Source organism: Neopsephotus bourkii, unplaced genomic scaffold (genome assembly GCF_033783945.1).
Source record: "Neopsephotus bourkii isolate Nb327-2 ecotype Australia unplaced genomic scaffold, CSIRO-AGI_Nbou_v1 NB_1183, whole genome shotgun sequence".
NCBI lineage: Eukaryota > Metazoa > Chordata > Aves > Psittaciformes > Psittacidae > Neopsephotus > Neopsephotus bourkii.
Genome location: NW_026901668.1, coordinates 5,052,995 through 5,066,322, shown reverse-complemented (window position 1 = coordinate 5,066,322; position 13,328 = coordinate 5,052,995). Strand labels below are relative to the sequence as shown.

Genomic DNA, 13,328 nt, shown 5'->3' with positions numbered 1-13,328 from the left:
ACCCCAAAGCTTGTGCACAGGATACTCATGTACACGAAGTTATCACTGCCTGCAGTTTAGAAGAATTTTAAAGGCTGTTTGAAAACACGAAGCTAAATATTTAATGTAAACTGGTGTAATACAGGACTTGAAGAAACAAACAACGGGAGCGGACTCGGTGCTTCACGAACCTCCTGTGCCCAAGGCCACCCTATGGGCCGGGTGGGCTGGAGGTGAGTGCTGCATGCCCCACCATCGCACGGGTGTGCAAAGAGCAGGAGTTGTGGCAGCCTCGCCCCCCCCCTCCATTGGTGCCCGGGCGCTACTGGGCAGGCTAGGAGCCTCCTTCCTTCCTCCCTTCCCCAGGGCGAAGCCACAGGCCCAGCGCTGCGAGGAGCCTGTTCACCATCAGGAACTACAACTCCCGTGATGCTCCCCGCACAGAGCGGCGGAGGACGGGAGCTGCCACCTCTCCGAGGCGGGAGGGGGGGAGATACGACCCACTTCACCAGCGCGGGCGCGGAAGGGGGTGTGTCCGGCAGTGCTGGCCCTCCTCCTTCCCCCCCCCCTCCCCCCCCCCGTTCTGTGTGTCGGTTTCGGGCTCCCGTCGCCATTTAGCGCGGAGACGGCCCCGGGGCGGCCGCGGCGGCTCCGTTGCCTCTTGCCCGTCGCGGCGCGGGGCGCCACCCGGACTCAGCTCACCTGTGGCAGTGGCGGGCGGCCCCCGGTGAGGAGAGGCTGCGAGCCGCGGGCGGGGGGCAGGAGGAGGGTTTCCGGCTCCGTGGGAAGCGGCGGCTGCTGTTGGAGGGAGCGCGGCTTGGCTCGCTCCGGCCCGGCCGCGCGCGGGCGGTGGCTGCCTGCCGGGAGGTGGAGGCCGCGGCCGCCATGGGCGCCCCTGTGAGGCAGGGCTGAGCCCCTGTGTTCCCTTTCCCTACTACCTCGCCGGGGTGAGGGCGCTGGGCCTGCCCAGGCCTCCCTCGCGCGGTGCGAGGGACTGAGCACGGCGGCTTCCTCCGCGGCCGGCGTGCGCGGCCTGCCTCCCTCTCCCTACCTCGCCTCCTGGCCCCTTCCCCTGCTCTCAGGTTCTCGCTCCGGGTGTCACCTGGACCTGCTCCGCTTTTTTTCCATCGCTGGGGAATAGCTGAAGCGCGCTCCCCTCGCCTGAAGCAGCTGGGCGAGGCACCGGCTTCTCCCCAGCCGGGGGCCTGCCTCGGGGCGCCTCCCTCCCGGCCCGGGCCCGGTGCTTGGGTGTTTCGTCCCCTTGTCGCCCCCGTCCCCGTCTCCGCTCCCGGTGCTCCATGTCGGCCCCGCTGCCCGGCTTCCCGCTGCAGGATGGATGCAGACACTGACCGGGGACCCACCCCGCCGGCCCAGCCTCCCCAACAGCCGCCTCCCAGCTCCGCTGTAAGGAGCCCTTGGGACCCTCCTCTGTTGCAGCTGCAACGGCAGCCGCGGACAGGCGCGCTCCCCGCTCAGTGACCGGCCCCTTCCCTCGCCTTCCTCCCGCCGCCGCTTCGCCTTAGCAGCGCTCCCTTGGGGCACAATGTCGGGGGGCGCAGCAGACAGCGGCACCCCGGCCCCTCGCTTCCTGGCTCCGCCGCCGCCGCCGCCGAAGAACGGTTCCAGCTCGGACAGCTCCATCGGGGAGAAGCTGGGAGCCGCTGCTGCCGACCATGGAGCTTCCGGGGGCTGTGGAGCAGCCGGAGGAGCAGGGAGCGGAGGCCGTAGTGAGGAGTACCGACGTCGCCGCCACACCATGGACAAGGACAGCCGAGGGGCGGCAGCCACTGAGCACCGTTTCTTCCGCCGTAGCGTGATCTGTGACTCCAACGCTACGGCCTTGGAGCTACCCAGTTTGCAACCCGCAGCGCCCTCGGCCCCTATCTCGGGAGGCAGCGCCGCTCCGTTGGTCTCTCCTCCAGAGTGTGCCAGCCGTACCTCTTACATCGCTGTCAGCGCCGCCCAGGCACCCTCGCTGCTGCAGCAGCCACCACCGCCTGCCTCGCTTCCCCTCGAAGGACAGTCTGCTCAGGAGGCCCCTGCTACGAAAGATGCCGCCCCGCTGCTGCCCAAGGAAGAGGAGGAGGATGAGGCAGCGGCGCTACCCCCCACCAGTGCGGCTGGCAGCGCAGCAGCTGCTAGCCGGGAATTTGAGGAGCGGAGAACACAGCAGGAAGACATAGAAGAGCTTGAGACCAAGGCAGTGGGCATCTCCCCGGATGGCCGTTTCCTGAAGTTTGACATCGAGATTGGAAGAGGCTCCTTCAAAACTGTGTATAAAGGACTAGATACGGATACCACTGTGGAAGTCGCCTGGTGCGAGCTGCAGGTAAAGTAAATCAATAACAATTGTGAATTAGGAAAGTACAGTCACTCTCCCAGGTGCTGGTCTGTGTGCTTGAAGGAGGTAAAAGCCATAAGCTCGAGGTCTGTGTTTTCCAGACAGGGAGCTGCAGTCCTTAATTGAAGCACTCTTTTGGAAGAAATGTGCAGCCTTTCCTTGGAGTCAGTTTGCCTTTGAATTCTTTTGAATACTCTGTTTTCTGAAGAATTTTCTAGCTTTATCATCAGAAAATGCACTGCAGTTCTGTTTCTTACAGCATCTTGCATTTTGCGCCTCCAAAAGGTAGCTTGGAGGATTGTAAAAATACTTATACACAGCTTCAGGGCAGCTGAGGGAAAAATGTGTGAGTGTCAACTTGAGCTAGCTTTGATTTTTGAAAATCAGCTTAGGTGTTTTTTATTAGGAAAAAATGCTAAAATGTTAATTTCACAGACATTTCGTTTGTTTGTGGCAGTGGATTCTTGTAGGAAGTAACTAGACTACGCAAAGTCATGTAGTGCATCACATCATTTAGTTTTGCAAAGCTGTTTCATTCTAAGGTTTAGGGTTTGCACTTCATTAGAGATGCAAGGAAAGGAAGAAAGTAATCATCTCCTTTCTGAAGGTTTAAAAAAGAAAATCTGTGAAGTTTAACCTTTCAAAATGATTGGTGGATTAAGTTGGACTAAGACACTGCTCTTCTACCAAGTTTCTAGCCTGAGTAGAGCCAGAGTTCTGTAGGAGCCCAGCCTAGCGATGGTAGGAACACCCTAAGTTCCATGCGAGTATGTAGTATGGTTTTATTATTGTGTGTGTTCCCATCTAGTTTAGGGCAGACAAAAGAGTATTGGGTTAAAATCCCAGAAGCCTTTGTGGGTTTTTTAAGTGGATAGCTGCTCACAAGTGACTGATTGCAATAACTGCACCAGGACATTCTTCCCCTCAGAAGCAGTTTTATATCTATTCCAGTCAAACTGGGAGAATTTATGAAGAGATTTCTTGAGCTGTATTCATATTTGCTTTTGGATGATTGCTCAAGCATTCTACCAGTATCTTGATTCATTATGTTATTGCCATTATCCTATCCTTACTGGCTGTGGAAGTAAGCTTCCAATTTTCTTTGTGACCGTCAAGCATGTCCTGCTCCTCCATGCTTGCGTTGTGCTTGCTGTGGTGGTCTTTTGAGAATTAATTTTAAACCTAAAAAATCAAATAATTAAGTGTCGGGCTCTGCTTAAGTGTCTGATGTGCAGTTTGAACTGAGAGGAGATTAATAATACACCAAAGTGAATTACTTTTATTTGAAAATTCAGTCTTTCCGATTTTGGAGCTCCTTAACTTTAACTCCTGAAAACTGTTGTGATTTTCACACTTTACTTATAGATCAGAAACTTAATGTCAGGTTGGCACCAGGTACTTTTTGCTACATAGCCTCTGTTGAAGCATCTTAATCATCATCAGTGCCATGTGGACAAACTGTCTAAAGAAGCACCTATGAAGTGATTCAATAAAGAAGCTCGTTTATAAAAGGCATATTGCTGAGCTTTCAATTCATTGAAGAATTTCAAAAGTACTGTTTAAAATGACACTGCAAAAAGCATGAATTAAGATATTTGTAAGGTGGAAATATGTGATATTTTGCTTGGAGATCAACTATTTAACTATATTACAGGAGTGCCTTGTGGGTTAAATTATTCTGAAGGCTGTAGTTATCCCTCTCCTGCAAAATGACAAGTTTGAAACAGTATAAATCTTGTAGCTGGTAAAAGTGTTTGCTAAAGGATCTAGACTACAGCTAGTAGAATCTTTTAAGGTTAAGTCCTGTTTTGTTGTTTGCGTCTAGAAATGAAAGGAGGAACTTGCTATTTATTGGTATGATAGGTGCATCTTTCTCTAGGAAAATAGAATTCTTGACAAGTTAGTGATATTTGTAATGTGATTTGTAAAAAACCAACCAAACAAAAACCAATCTGAATTCCCAAAGATGGACAGAAACTTAAATGTCATTTGTTTTCCACAATGTCATGGTTTGAGGACTGGTGAACCTTCAAAGCGTATTTATTTTATTAGGGAAATGTGATTCATTTTCTTCTGTGCTGTATTTCACTAATCATGACTAACTGATGGTTACTTTTAGTTGTCTTGAAATAATGTAGAGTTTGTTTTTTTAGCAGTCCTGGAGCTTTTCTTCTCTGTATTTGTGCTAGCAAGCATGGACATCCTAGGTGTCTCTCTTCTCTAGAGCCTTCTAAACAGTGATACTGTAATGCTGCCAGAATGAGATTGCTTAGCATGATTGTGGAGACTAAACTGTACATCTCCTGGGTTGTCCAAAGTTGATGAAAGAGTATCACAGTTCTTGACTGCAAGAATAACAGAATGGAGTGAGAACAGTCTGTATTTTTGCAGAGTCTTTGCATGTATGTTTTGTAAGGCTTTTCTAGCATACCTAGAATGCTTAAGTTTCTTTAAAATCTCTCCTGTTTGGAAGGAAGTGAGATGCCAGCTGCTTTCAGCTCACTTAAACTACAGTGTTTCAGTGTTGGAGCAGATTCCGTAGCAGGAATCTCGTGGATCAAGGACAACACAGAAGACTCTTCGATGGTCTCTGGCAGAATGACTTTCCAATGCTTAATAATGCAACTATCCCTAATTTTTTTATGTATGTTCTCTATAGTGCTGAAGTGTAAAATCTGAAACTATCAAACACAGTTTGGGTTCTCAATGTGCTCATGATACTCTGAAGAGAGGACATTGCTCTGTATCCTTAGAAGTCTCTCGGACTGCCTTGTAATGCCTCATACGCTTGATGTATTGAACTGTGGAGTAAATAAGAGGAAGACCATAAGTTCTGTAGGAGACTTAATGGTGTTCTTAGTATCTCCAGCAAGGGAGGCCCTGGCCAAGACTGGTTTTTCTTGGGCTGTGGAAGATGGGGAGATTTAATTTGAAGGAATTTAGTGTTTCAAGATTGATTATAGATATGTAACAAAACCGTAACAAAGGTGTGGCTGATGGACCATCCTAGTTTACGTTACGGCCTGTCTGTGTGAAGCAAATTATAACTTAATCTGTTTTAAGTATTGGATGCAGATATTTAAGTGTGAAATATCTGCCCTGCTGTGGGCATAATGGAGCTGCGAAGAGCTCAGCAGCAGCTGCTTAGGGCCAGTGCTCAGATTCTGTTGTTGCAAGGAAATTGTCAGTGTACTGTTAGTCTTCAGATACTTTTATTCCCATTGTACATATATATTCATCTCAACTTTCATTCTGAGTCAAGTGTGCCTCCTACTGTTGTCATTAGCACATCTCCTGAATTGAGTGAAGCAATAGTTAGGGTTGCTGCTTTAATGGTCTTTAAGCAGATAGAAGTTGGCAAAAATGGTTGCTGCTGCTGTTTTCTACTTAAAATAACTCTTCCTGTATAATCGTGTTACTGGTTAGTCTTAAATTACATTTCTGAGCAGTGAGTCTTTTGTCACCTCTGTATGGTTCAGGTAATGTGGCTAAAATGTGATGCCTTTTCCTGTTGCATTAGGGTTATCTATGTGAAGTAATACTCTTAAGCCAAAGGTAGCAAGAGTCACATAGCTGACTGTAAAAGCCAGATCTTGGGGGTAATGTGTCATCTTCTGAGTCCCTCTTTCAGTCTGAGTTGGTTTTAAATCAAGACTGTCGTTTAACTTCTGGTTTACAGAACAATACAGGGTGGTGCAGCCACTTGCTGGACTGCAAAATCTTCCATGTAGAATTATTGCTCTGGGTTCTGTCATTCCAGTGAGTAACTTCTCAAATGCCAAAGTGCGCTTGATGATCTGGAGGTAAATTTGGCTCGTCTTTGAGCTGTATATTTGTCAGGCATTTGAAGACTTAGCATCTTTCATGTGAATAGTGTTTTCTCTTAAAGGAAACATGATTTAGAAGCTGCTATTAGACATATACATTGGTTGAAAATGCATTTCTGGTAAACTGTTGGAGAACAACTCTGCTTCTCTGGTATGTGCTGTATCACTCCTGGCCTTGGTATTTCTTTGACAAAGAAAGGTAGGTTGGTTAGTCAGCAGTTACAGTTCAGGAATGCTGAAGTTCTTGCTGATATGTCACTTGGCTGTTCTTACTCTGGCTTTGGTGCAGTGTTAGTTACTGTGCTTAATGTGCGAGCTACTGAAAGGGATAAGGAAGTTGAGGGCTGTCTGTAAGAGAGATAGAGCTTCTGGGAGTAAGAAGTAAGTTTGACAGGTGAAATTAGTGCAGGGAAGTCTGTTGTATTTGTTACTACTTTGAGTGGAAGCTCAGTGTGAATTTGATTAGTTGTAAATCACCTGAGTAATAAAATAGAACTGCATACACATAACCTACGCTATTGCAGCCTGCTAACTGTAGGCCAAGTGTAGTGTATGAATACTCCAAGTTACAAATGGGGTTTTTCTTTTTGTATGGCAGTAGCAATGAAGAAACAGTTGAGAACAAACATAATGCCATAACCAAATGTGAACCATGAGATTCTGTGGTGCACGCTGGTAAAAATGATAATGCAACTTACTGACACCTCATCAACAGGAAGTAGTGAGGTGCCAACTAATATTTCCATACATCACAATTTTTGAATGTAACAATGTATAGATGTTAACTTAAAACTTGCAATACAGAAAGTTGCTTGGGTGTGATATATGTCTTCTCTTTTAGTGACACTTCAGATTTAACTTTACCAATTTTTGTTTCATAGACTTAAAGCTATATTTAAGACTGATTTTTAGGTCAACAGACAACAATGGAATGTAGTTTCTATACTCTGGAGTACAGACTCCACTGCAGACTCACCACAGTAAATATCAGCTTTCTGAAGTCAAGGAACGCTTCTTAAGTCTCTTTGCTTTCTGGACTGGCTGAGCTGGGAACATTTCAGAAGCTGCATGTTCAAGTCTGACAACCAAAAAAGGTCTTGTATCGCATAACTGTGGCATCCTGTAGCCTTTTAATTTTTTATTTTTTATTTTTAAGGCTAGCTGCATCTTGCTCACTAGGAGGCCTGACTGCAGAGATGTTGGCTGTGATGCACACTCACATAGCTACATTAAAGCAAAATGGAAAGTCAAATCAAAACTTCACAATGAGGGGAAACTGAGTAGTGTGGACCTGGAATTCATCTGTCTGTCACGTGCTGCTGGAAAACTATCACATTCTGCTAGTTCTGGATAAATAGTCAACATCCTGGAACAAATACACATTCTTTGAAAGCTCTAATTGTGGTTTAATTCAAATATTTTAAAATATGTTAGAATCTTTTAGTGAAGGATGAAGCTGAAGTCTAATGTGGTATGGTGACTGTTTAAAATGCTCTTACTAGTCTGTAAGCATAACTGAATGTGGTTACAGCCACGTTAGCAGCAGTGTTGCCTCCTGTTCATGACTGCGTCTGGGCCAGGTGCACAGCTATCACAAATATAGATTAATAAAGGTATGTGACAAGCTCTATGAAGATGCTTCTGTCCTTAGTAGCTCTTTTGCTGTTCTCAGCTCTACAAATTCCAAAACAATGAAGGTAAAAAGCTCTAAAACTATGTTTACACTGGATTTCCAAGTGTCTTCAAGTGTGTTCATGTTAGGAGTTTGAAATTTTGTGGAATAAAGTCTAAATTTTCTGTTGGCTTTCCATGTTGTAGGGTGGGACAAGTGACTTGTACTTACTAGCTTCAGATCTCTGAATGAAAATTTCTCCTGCTACTAGAGAACAAAACCCAGCCCTATTCCTGAGTGTTCATACTGTAATTGATACATTTGACAACTTGATAAATGACATGGGAAAGGAGCTAGACTAATTACCTGCAAAAGTGTAAATAGTGGTCAGACTCCCTCAGACTTTGCAAAGGTGACCCGAAAGAGAGAAGAGAGATTTCAAGTACATTCTGGAGCTGCAGCTGTTAGGAGACCTCTACTTGGGAAAATAATCTGACCTCAAAGGGCTATCACTTTTGAAGATTACTGTGGTTTAGTTTGTAAGTGGCTGGTTGTGAGGCAATGAATATAATTGCATAAGTACATTCTGAAAGTACAGCATTTCTTATAGAAACAAGCAGGTTCTTAGCTGTCAGTTCAAGTAGGTTTGAGTGTTGCAGAATTAAATCTCTTCAATAAGATTTGTTTTGGTTGTGGTTTAAATTAAAACCCTTGGTTTCATAACTAAGCTTCTGAGGGCTAAGGAAAAGTATCAAGACTATATCCTTTGAAAGCAGGGGTGGGAAAACAACCACCTGATAAAACTCCCTGGAGACATCCTATATAGAGTCCTTTGAGAGTTGGCTAGCAGAGTAATAAATAAAACAAGCGGTAATAGATCTGTGGTAGTCTCCATGGATGCAGTGCACAGTGTAGGGTAGATTCAGTACCTCTTGTTTAGCAACGTCCCTCTGGGCCACATGTTCTTTTTCTTATTTTGTCATTGTTTTTTTGTTTCATACCAGCAGCTTGTTAAATAGCACAGCTCCTCCTGACACCCAGGTTCTCCATGCTACATGTGACAAAGCTTGCACTAAACAGAGGCAGCCTGGATGCTTCCTGTCACGCATCTCTTCAGAAACTCTCATTTCCTGTCAAGATTACCAACCTCTTTTTCTTTTGAGATCATTAATTGGTTCTTACAACTCATGGCTGAGTTGGAATAAAAGTTGACTGTTTTTCTAGTTTGGTCTTTATGTTCACATTTTCATTCTTCTCTTAGTCTATGTAATGGCTGTAACATTTGGGCTACTAGAAAAATAAGTATTGTGCAAGTTTGCAGTGCTTCGGCAGCTGGGCATGTGTACATCATGTTTGGAAAAATAGTTTTCCAGTATACTTGACACGTTTTCTGTTCTAAAGAGCAGGATTTGTAGTGCTGCTTGAAAATCAGTTTCTCGGAGTAGTTGAAGGCTTTTGTCTAACGTGAGTCATCTGAAAGTCTTCAAATAATCATGTTAAAATTCTTGTCTGACCAAATGAGACTCAGATTTTTGTACTGGCTTCTTAAGTATTTTTGTAGAAGCTTCTTACTGTCCCCAGGATGGACTGCTAGCTGATGTTGAGAATAATCTAGGCTATGCACTAAACCTTAAACAGTGTTTAGTACATAGACATTGACAGTCTCTGGTCAAGATACTGCAGATCTACTTTTTTCTACCTTTTTTTCCAGCTTCCTCAGTGTATTTTGAAATTGTCATACCAGCACTTCTCAGTGTGTGGTTTTGGTTGCCCTTATTCCCTTTGGGGAGAGCTGGGGGAAGTGAAGAGGTGACTAGGATTGAATTTGTGGCTCAGCTGAGGGCATCTTTGAGAAGAGAGCCTGCTCACTTGTCTTAGAGGCACAACCTGCAGAATACTCCTTAAATCTGTGCTGCAAAGGATAAACTTTGTATTAATAGCATTCTGTGTGTTGCTGTCCTCTGCACCCAAAAGGAGGTCCTTGCAACAAGATCATCACAGATGTTACTAAATCTTGTTTTCTAATAAGCCAGAGTAAAATAGTTGTGTTGCAATACAGTGATCAGAAGAAATTGGATTCAGTTCTCAAACATACTTCTGAACATCATCCCAGTTGTCTTTTTTTTTTTACCTGGTGATGACAGGTACATTGCACATATCCAGGTTATGGGCGTTTCCAAGCAGCTCTGTATATTACTTTGCCTGGATCGCAAGCAGCTTAACATGCTTTCAGTTTGCTTATCAGGAAAGGAAGCCACAAGGTGCTAAAAATTGGACTGGTGTTGGTATATTTTTTTTGTTTGTTTGTTTTCTCTAGAAACTGTAAGTGTTAATGCGTATCTAAAGCAGTAAGCAGTTTTTGTGAGGGTAACTCATTCTGAACCACTCGGAGGGACAACCTTGCTAAGGTTCGATTTATCATTTTAGGTCTAAGCAGAATCTTTGGGAATGCTACCTATGTATTTAGAATTTGGAAATCCTCCAAAAAGTGTGTATATGCTTGATGGCCATCAACCTTGTAACTAAAATATCTGTGAGCTTTTACATGATGTGTTGATGACACTGGAATGAATGCAGCTGAACAGGGCTGTGTGGTTTAATATAGGGGATGCCATTTCTTTCTGTATTCACTGTGCCCGAGAACATGATTCTGGAATAATCTGGTTCATCTATGGCCAGTAGTCTAGGCAGCAGTTTTATGGAGTATCTGCTCTCAGTACAGGATCATTTTGGTGCTTTTCAAGTCTTAAAATTTCACAGGTGGTTAAGAGGACTCCTAGCATGTTACCAGCAACACAGAAAGAGGAAGTTTTGGCAGCTCTGGTAACTTGTGATGTGGATGCTGTGTTTTGAGCCATAGTCCAGAATGATTCTGATCCTGTTGCTTATTGTTAATAAGCAGCCATTGATAGAAACTTTTAATGGCTATCCACTTAACTGCTATTTTTCTGCTTTACGATAGCTGATGGTGTGGAAAATAAGCTTTATTAGACACCTTATATAAGGGCAAAAGCTTTCTTGTTTCAGTTCAGTTTTCTGGATCATCTTTATATCTAGGTGGTCTCACCCATTCCTAATTTCATTGTGTCAGTGGTTGAAGATAGTGGGTTCTGATAGTAGATTTGGGGATAGCAACAGAAAGCAAAAGCTACAAAAGGAAAAACACATTTAAGTGATTGAGAGTTTATTACCACCTTTTAGAAGGATTTGAAAGGAATAGGAATACTGATCTCTTTGACTGTAACTGGGGTAAATCTGAAACCACTATGTAGGAATGCTGAGCTAAACGGAAGATAGTACAAGGCTGATTCCAACAGTTATGCGCAGTTTAGCTGGTTTTGGCGAGTTGATATAGTCTCATGATAGCTTAAGACTATCCAACTGATTGTGTTACTCAGTTTTCCTTGGACGTTTTCCTCTCTTAGAGTATCCCTCTGATTTGTTCTGCTTTGCTGACTGCTAATAGGAAGTTTATGACCCCAATCTGAATGTATTTTGACTGCTTCTATGCTGGCAAAGACTAATGGCATATGAACAATAACCCACAAATATTGCTATTAAAAGCTTCAGCAATCCAGGCTGATTATCTTAAGGATCTGTAAATCTGTGTACACTTATGTAATATGCATCTGTTAATGGCAACTTCTGAACTGTTAGTAGGTTTTTGCTTAATGTTACCATGTCTATTTTCAAATTTGCTTCTTCTAAGTGAGGTTTTTAACTCTTACAGGTATTTTTCAACTTAAAACTATTTTTGGTTTGTCTCTTTATTCAGCTGCTTACAATTCCCAACTGAAAGCATCCCTAAGTTGTGTATCTATATAAAAATGCAAGACGCTATCTTAATGCACTCTGTTTTGCTGTAGCTGTTATGAACTCAAAGCCTTTGAATCTTCCCTCAAGAAAAAATACGATGTGAGATTAAACTCGAAGAGTTCTCAAAGCAGTCCATTCAAAGAAACATCCTACAGTCAGAAATACTGGCTGAAAAGTGACTTCTTTTTAATATTGCCCTCTCTGGATGTAGACAATTCAAGATTGACAGTATGTAGAATCGCCTTTGAGAGCATGGGTTTTATTTGCATTTATTGTGACTTGGGGCTTAGTGAATTGTTGTTCCTAGGTTTGCCAGGAACAGTGTGCTGAAAATAGAGAAAATGCAGAAATGGCTTATAAAAAAAATAAAACTTTAGGTTTGGATTTAGAATGTTTTTTCTGTGGTTTTCTCTACTTCCTTTACATGCAGCTTGAGCTTCTTTTCTGCAGACAAGTGGCTCAAAAGCGGAATGCATTTCAGGTTATCTGTACAGATAGAGCAGAAAATAAAATTAAAGGGGGTACTTGAATTTGATGTTGGTTTGTTTTTTTTTTTCTTCCTTTTTTTCCCTCTTGATGGCAACTGTGAGCCAATTCAGGTGATGGTATGATTTCTTTTGCTGATCTCATTATACAGGCCTGAACATACCCCACACATGCAGTATTCGCTCTCAGGAACAAAAAAGAAAAGTGAAGGGCCTATGGGTTGCTGCTCAAGTCTTAAATACTGTAATACATTAATAGGTTGTGCATGGTCTATACATGAAGGCTGGATGTGGTTCTGGGCAATCTGATCTAGCTGGAGATATCCCTGTTTATTGCAGGGGGCTTGGACCTTTGAAGGTCCCTTCCAGCCCAAACCATTCTATAATTCCATGAACATCTGTGATAAAAAACTGCCTTTAATACTCAGACTTCCTCTAGGAGAAGATACGTGTGTTTCCTATGGATTCCCTCTGGTTTTGTAGGCTACCTGCTTGAATGTTCAGTGGTTTTCAGTGGTTGTGGCAACAAAAAAGTGAGAAATGTGAGGAAGAACATGAAATTTTGGCTTCTTGTCATTGTCATCTTGTGTTTGCAGATAGTGGAAGTGGAAAGATCCCGGAGAATTGTTTCAAGTTGCATTTGCGTTTGGAGTTAGTTTTATGTACAGAGCAAACATAAGTAGTTAACATCCTTTTGTTTAGGGACTGCATTTTTTTTGTCTGTGTAGGAGAACAAATCTTTCCAGATGCTTTAGATTGTAACGTAGCTACTAAAGAATGATACAGTAATTTGTCCCTTCTGTTTGTGTTCTTGTGATGAAAACAGTTCTGTCCAAATGAGTTTCTTGATTTATTCAGGTAGTGTGTCTGTAAAGCAAAGCTTGCTATGGTTAAGTTAGACTAATATAGCTTAGTATCCTATACTGTTTGCTCCCTTTTTTGCTTTTTTTAACAGACTGGTGATTTTTCTTACAGTTGGTGTTCCCAGAGTTTTCAAGGTGTTTACACAGATGCATCAAATGGGTTGTATAAGGCTTGTCATGGAACTGTGTATGTAATGGGGAGGGTAAAAAAACAACAAAGTGCCACAACAGTAATACATCACAAATAACAGCAGTTCAGTGCAACTGAATGTGACTACATTTCTTAGGTAGCACTTCAAATAGGGAAAATAGCCAGTTGTCTTGTCTACATCTTGGGGCTAGGGTTCAGAAAGAATAGCTTTTTTCTTTGCATGCAGTATGAAATCTTATTTCTCAAGTTTGGGC

At 43.4% G+C, this 13,328-nt stretch overlaps 1 protein-coding gene across 9 annotated transcripts in view; it reads left to right on the top strand.

Annotated features, from left to right (window-relative positions):
- The first annotated feature begins 554 nt into the window (after positions 1–554).
- WNK1 (WNK lysine deficient protein kinase 1) overlaps positions 555–13,328 on the top strand; it is a 106,629-nt gene continuing 93,855 nt past the window's right edge. For 5 of the 9 annotated variants that reach the window (XM_061364041.1, XM_061364037.1, XM_061364034.1 and 2 more), the window contains exon 1: positions 556–2,308. In XM_061364041.1, coding sequence (XP_061220025.1) covers positions 1,523–2,308 — 786 coding nt within the window. In that variant the 5' untranslated portion in view covers positions 556–1,522. Of the gene's footprint in view, positions 2,309–13,328 lie in introns of all 9 variants that reach the window. The other 4 variants (XM_061364040.1, XM_061364042.1, XM_061364039.1 and 1 more) reach the window with 2 other exon arrangements.